Consider the following 6650-nt stretch of genomic DNA (forward strand, 5'->3'; position numbering starts at 1 on the left):
AAAAAAAAAAAAAAAAAAAGTTAGCCAGGCACGGTGGTGCACACTTGTATTTCTAGCTATTCTGGAGGGTGAGGCAGGAGGATCATTTGAGAGGTCAGGAGTTGGAGGTTGCAGTGAGCTGTTGTCAGGCCACTGCACTCCAGCCTGGCAGACAGAACAAGACCTTGTCTCTTTGAAAAAAAAAAAAAGAAGAAGGATACATTGGCTGTGGTAAGGGAGATGGTACTATCAGACTAAGCCAGCAGTGTCAGGGAAGGTCTGCAGCCACCATAGTTTCCTGCTCTATGTTGATGGCCACTGGTATTTATTGTATACTATTTGTTAAGAGCTTTCCTCACAGAGGCTCTTCCAACAAACAGCTCTCTTAGAAGCATATGTTCCTTCCTAGTCCAAGGTGGCCAGAGCAGAATGTTATAGGCAGATCAGTAGTCCATCCCCTGTAGACCCCCTCCTTACATGGCCAGCTCGTAGGGAGGACAAGGTGTCTTCCTGGGGGTTGGGATGGATTCTCCGGGCACTGTGCTCTCTCCCCTGCCTGCCTTCCCCCAATTTTCCCTGGCCCCCATGGATGGCTCAGGCTTCCCAGAAGCAATTTCAACCTGTCCCCGTCATGTGCAGGCCTTGAGAAGTCTCATGCTTTGTCATTTCAGGGGAGCAGCAGTGGAGGAGGTAGTGGGAGCAGCGGCAACCTCCTGACCAACGCCCGCTCCTGGGGAGTGAGGATTCTACACGTGGACGGTACCATTCCTGCCCCAGGATCCTGTGGAGAGGAGAGTTGGTGACTTTGGGAATGTCACCTTTTAGAGGCATGATGGTTGTGTAAGCATCTGGTGGCTGGAAGCCAGAAGTACTCAGTGACCATGTTGATCCACAAAGGTGAGAGGGTGTGGGGGAGGAGACAAGCGGTAATGACAGCTGAGTGCGGGCTGTGGCCTCAGCATTGTACAGGTACCTGGAACATGCTATTTGGTTTAACCCACTACGGCTCTCTTCAAGCTAGTGTAATAATCCTATTTTCCAAATAAGGAAATGATCCTAATATTCATGGCCCCTTATCAGGTATTTACTCTGTGCTAGAAATTACTTCATTTAATCCTCACAGCAGTCCCACCCACATTGTACTGATGAGGAAGTTGAGGGATTAGGTAAATTGTCCCTGGTCTCACCCATTGTCCATGGTCCTCCAGAGTGAGTAGTGTGGCCCGTGTTCCAACCCAGTTTGACCTGACTGTAAATTTTGTGTTCTTTCTTTTCTGTAGGATTGCCTCAAACTCTAAACAACCTGTTTGTGGGCTGTAATAAATTTATACTAGAATAGTTGCCCTAATGGGCCAGGCACAGTAGCTCACACTTATAATCCCAGTACTTTGGGAGGCTGAAGTGGGAGGACTGCTTGAGGTTAGGAGTTCAAGACTAGCCTGAGCAAGAGTGAGACCCCATCTCTACAAAAAATAGAAAAAATTAGCCAGGCTTGGGGGCATGCACCTGTAATCCCAGCTGCTCAGGAGGCTGAGGCAGGAGGACCACTTGAGCCCATGAATTTGAGGTTGCAGTGAGCTATGCTGATGCCACTGCACTCTACCCAGGGTGATAGAGCAAGACTCTGTCTCAGAAAAAAAGAATAGTTGCCCCAAATTGGCTAGCAGTGACTAATCTCATACCCAGCTTCACTCTGACTCTGGGGTTTTCTTGATTCATTTTAGGGGGTTGGTGCAGATGAGACAGACCCCAGGTGCTAACCAGGGTGCTGCTCCACCCTTTGGTACCAAGAGCTTCCAGGGGAGTCTAGGGGCTGTACAGGAGAAGTTCCTGGTCTGGGGTGTAGAAGGCTCCATCTCACTGAAAAATCAGCCATTTCTGATTTGATCTCATTTCATGTCCTCAGTGTTGGAGAAGCTCCAATGTGCTTAGCCCCTGCTGGGTCTTTCACCTAAGGGTACATCTGAGTAGCTCATATGGCTTGGTCTTTCCTGCAGAAGCAGCTCTTCAGTAGTACTTTAAAGAACTTAGTGAGTCATAAGGCACCTCCTATTCAATAATGAGTTGTAACTGATGCTACAAAAGCATGAAGCCAGCTTAGGTGCTTTTCTGGGGATAGAGGACCTAGCCCTTACTTCTGTTGTCAGGAGATGCAGAGGTGACATGTAGCCAGAAGGTGGCAGGCAAGGCTGGTATGATCCAATGGGCTGGGCTAGGGAGAAGTTTAGTCCTGTAGCCCTGGAAGGGGCTGTGCTGGATAAATGAGGAGTGGAAGCCTTTGGCCACAGCCTTCTGTCTTCTCCATAGAAATGATGATGCACGTGCAGCAGCTGTCTCTTGGTCCTTTATGTGTGAAGAAACAAAAGCCGAAGAAACCAGAGGTAAGTCATCCTGCTAAACTAAAGGGCAGATGGATGGTTTTCAGTGAAGTCTATGACAATCCATGGCCTGCCCAAGCCATCTCTTCCTGGCCATTCTGGAAGAGGAGCGAAGCCTCTCAGTTACCTCATTCCTGGTGTCCACAGTGTTGCACTGCCCTTTCTTCTTTTCCCTGTGGTACCTGCAACTGTTCCATGGCACACTCACCCTGCCAAGGCATCACTATGGCCTGAGCTGTGGGCTGCCTACGGTAGTCCTGGCCTAGATAAAATTCATAAATGCTCGTGGCCTGGGAACGAGCCTAAAGACTGGGGGTGGAAGGTTGAAATAGCTGCCATCTTCCAAATTCTTGTTTGTTTTTTCCATTTGTTTTTCTGTTTTTTTTTTTTTTTGGAGACTGGGTCTCACTCTATTGCCCAGGCTCAAGTACTGTGGCATCAGCCTAACTCACAGCAACCTCAGATTCCTGGGCTCAAGCAATTCTTCTGCCTCAGTCTCCCGAGTTGCTGGGGCTACAGGCATGCGCCACCATGCCCAGCTATTTTTTATATATATATTTTTAGTTGTCCAGCTAATTTCTTTCTATTTTTTTTTTTTTTTTTTTAGTAGAGATGGTGTCTCGCTCTTGCTCTGATCTCTAACTCCTGAGCTGAAACAATCTGCCTTCCTTGGCCTACCAGAGTGCTAGGATTACAGGCGTGAGCCACCACACCTGGCCTGTTTTTTTCATTTCTTTGGTGTGGTTAGAACTGTGTGTACTACATCAGGAGAGCCCAGGCTGACTTAAAGCCATAGAGTCTTCACCCAAGCTTAAGTCCGAGGAAGGAGTAAACCTACTAGTCCACTCCAGGCCTGGCATCCAGGAGCAGAACTGACAGCAGCAGCAAACCACATCCAAAGTGGATGCAGGGCTGAGCTCCTTACACTCCTGTATGCACACTCCGTGCTCTAGGAGTTTTAGGGGTTTTGCTACTGCTTAATAGATTTGTGTTGTTCAAAATTCAAAAGGGTACACAATGAAAAGTCTATCTCCTCTCTAGCTTCTGCTCCCCAACTACTGACCTCCCTCCTTGACATAAACAATGTGAACAGTTGCTCAGGTATCTTTCTAGGACTCTATACACATATTAATACAAGCAAATACATCAGAAATTCCCCCTTTTTATGCAATGCACAGCATTTTTACTTTGCTTTAACTTAATCTGTTTTGTAGATATCTAAGTCTTTTGGAGTGAGTTTTGGATATAATCTGCTAATATGCAAAGGACTGTGGAAGGCTTCTCTGGGTTGTACTTGCCCTCAAGGTGTGGCCTAGAAGAGAATCGGGAACCTCCTTGCGTCCAGAGTCACAGAAAGTCATGGATCCACTGGATCTCTCCATCTGGGTCTCCCAGCTCTTTAGCTGATTTTTTATTTTATTCCATTTAGTTTTTATTTTATTTTATTTTTTCAGGTATACATCACCAAAAGATCCATTTAGTTTTGAATATCAGCTTTGTTTGACCTTGGCTTAAACGTTGTTTTTGACCCACAGGGTTAGGGTGTACAAGATAGGGCATATGGCAAGTGGCCATTGTCTTCACCCTTGTCCTGTGAGATCACCTGTAACTGCAGCAGTGCCTAGAAAATAAAGCTGCCATTTAGAGACCACCTACTCTGTGTCAGGTCTTTGCATGCTTTAATCTAATTCGTGCACATCCTATGAGATAGGCACAGCTCCGGTTCCCACTCAGGCCTGTGCACTCAGAGCTCTTGCTGTTTGCACTGTCCTGCATTCCCTCCAGAGAGTCAGCTGCCATCGAGATTCACACACTGCGTGCTCACCATTCATCATGTTGCCGAGGAGGCAGAGGGAGCCATTGTGCCCAGGTCTGCTCTAGCTCAAGACCTGTGAGTCTGGTTCTGCAGGTCTCACAACAGCAGGAAGCGAAGTGGGACAGACTGGCAGTGACTGGGCTTCTCGGGCCCAGTTCCTCAACCCCTGTGGCTCCCTCACATCCTTAACCTATTTTCCCTTTCCATTTAGGGAACATGTCCAGCAGCAGAGTCAAGAACACGGAAAGGTCAGTGTAGTAGCTTTTCCTCATCTAATTGCAATCCCTCCCTCCCTGAACACTTCCCCACGACTCCCTCTGTGGCAGCATCTGCTCACTTTTCTGTGGCAGGAAGCGAGTCCAGGTTGCATTGCCCCCTCGTGTTTCCAGGGCTTGGCCTCAGGTTTCTGGGGTGAGAGAGGTAAGTCCAAAGCTGCTGGGCCGGGGCTTCTACTCCTTTAGAGCCAAGACCCCATGCAACACTTTGGCTCTTGCATCCTCTGGCAGTTCCTGGGCATTGATTGAAGTTCAGCATCCTTTTCCTTCTGATTCAATAGCAGTTTGGGGGTGGGCAGTTTGACAGCTGCCTACCGCTTTCAGAACTGCCAAACTCCCTGAAACTGACAAACAGGCAGATTGATGGACTCCGTCTACTGGCTTCTCTTGGACAGCAGGGGAGTTTCTCTCCCTGGATGTTTCTCCCAAAGATGCACTTTAAGTGGCATTTATCTGTGCACAAACAGGAGCTAAGAAAAGTCACTTGGCACCTCTCTCATGCTCAAAATTCAGGGAAGTCTATGGGGGAATTGATTTTAATCACTGTCTCAGTTAATTAGAAAGACAAGAAATTGTCCTAAAGAAGTAATTAATGGGAGCTGCTGCTCAAGGAGAAAAGGCTGCTTTTTGCTTGGATGCTAGCAGTGGCCTTGAGTACATTTGGGAGCTGTGAGGTGCCAGTGTCTTTGGGGAATCTGTGGCTGTCAGGTCTGGCCAGGCTTCCAGCCTGCCTTGGCTACCCCTTTGACAGGACTCCTGGTCACTGTGAGGTTAGAAGTGGTTCTTAATGCTTAAGAGATTTTGTAAACTATGCAAATAACTAGCTAGTAGGGAGTGAATCTCTTGATTAATTGACTCCAAATTTGTCTTCTCAGCACCCGTTTGCCCTATTTTTTCAGGAACCAGATTTTACCTGTGATATTTATCTGCCATCCTGTTACTAAGATTACTTAATAGTCTTTTTCCCTCTTCCTCTCTGCTCCCCCCACAAAAACACCCAGGGTCCCCATGGAGAATTCCACCTGCAGAGTATTCTCAAGCCTCTCAGGATTCGGAGGCACCAGGATCAGAGGTCTAGAGAGAACCTAGTACTTTGTGGAACTGACCACCCTAATCCTGCTTTCAGCAGAAACCAGCAGGGTCTGAGTTTCTCCCATGGCCAGGTTTCTCATAGTGGCATCCTGAGTTAGTTGATAGTCTCCAGAACCCACACACAGGAGCTCCTGTGTCCTGCTGAGGGAGGGCATGTTTAGGGCTGCAGTTACCCTGCAGCTTCCCCCTGACTAGTGCAACGTTTCTCCCAGGCAGAGAGGCTGGAGGAGATTGGAGGGGTGCCTCACCTCTGCCAAATGGAAAGGCACAGCTTGGGACGGCATGATTTCCAGCTCTTGCGAGATTCTTAGGCTTTGGCAGAGCCTTGTTTCCCTGAGCATTTCCTGCTTGTATAGTGCAGGCCCTGCGCTGGGGCAGACAGCTAATATGTGTGTTCTTCCCCTTCCAGTGGCCAGACTGAAGGCACCATTCCTCAAAATCGAAGATGAGAGCAGGTGAGTGGGACCTCCTCTCTGCTCGCTCCTGCACAGAGAAGGGAGAGGTGCTTAGGGGCCCCAAATTGACCTGGGGACATGGAGCCCTTCAGCCCTGCACCTTCATCTTCCCTAGAAACCACTTTCTGTCACTGTAATGAAGAAGTCTCACCAAGACCAGGAGCCTCTGAGTATTGTACAATTGATGCTGCTCTTGGAGTTGAGTCAGAGGTTAATAGTCCTGTTGTGAATTACCTCCATTTAATGCTCTGCTTCTGTGAGCTCATAATGTCCCAAACCAGGCTCATTACAGCTGCTCGTTTCTCCCTGGATGTGTGCTAACAGTTAATGCCGAATCATTACTGGCCCAGCCACAGTGCTAGTACAGTGCAAGACATCATCTTGGCTGAAGTGAGGACGCTGGAGCTGCTATTGGGGATTCCCTTACTAGAGCACCTGTACTTGATGAAGCCTTTCTGTTTGGCTTTGAAAAACTCTTTTCTGGCTTATGGGATCTCATGACAGCCCTGGATGAAAAAAGCATGATGCTAGCCGGGCGAGGTGGCGCATGCCTGTAGTCCCAGCTGCTCGGGAGGCTGAGGCAGGAGGATCGCCTGAGCCCAGGAGTTTGAGGTTGCTGTGAGCTAGGCTGATGCCACGGCACTCACTCTAGCCC

The 6650-nt window shown here is 48.4% G+C and overlaps 1 protein-coding gene across 1 annotated transcript in view; it reads left to right on the top strand.

Annotated features, from left to right (window-relative positions):
* DBF4B (DBF4 zinc finger B) overlaps positions 1-6650 on the top strand; it is a 22475-nt gene that overhangs the window by 8535 nt on the left and 7290 nt on the right. The window contains exons 6-9 of the mRNA XM_012661499.1: positions 651-738; positions 2287-2360; positions 4385-4421; positions 5950-5995. Of these exons, the coding sequence (XP_012516953.1) occupies positions 651-738; positions 2287-2360; positions 4385-4421; positions 5950-5995 (245 nt within the window). The remainder of the gene's footprint in view (positions 1-650; positions 739-2286; positions 2361-4384; positions 4422-5949; positions 5996-6650) is intronic.

The sequence above is a fragment of the Propithecus coquereli genome, unplaced genomic scaffold, assembly GCF_000956105.1.
Source record: "Propithecus coquereli isolate 6110/MARCELLA unplaced genomic scaffold, Pcoq_1.0 Scaffold714, whole genome shotgun sequence".
Taxonomy (NCBI): Eukaryota; Metazoa; Chordata; class Mammalia; order Primates; family Indriidae; genus Propithecus; species Propithecus coquereli.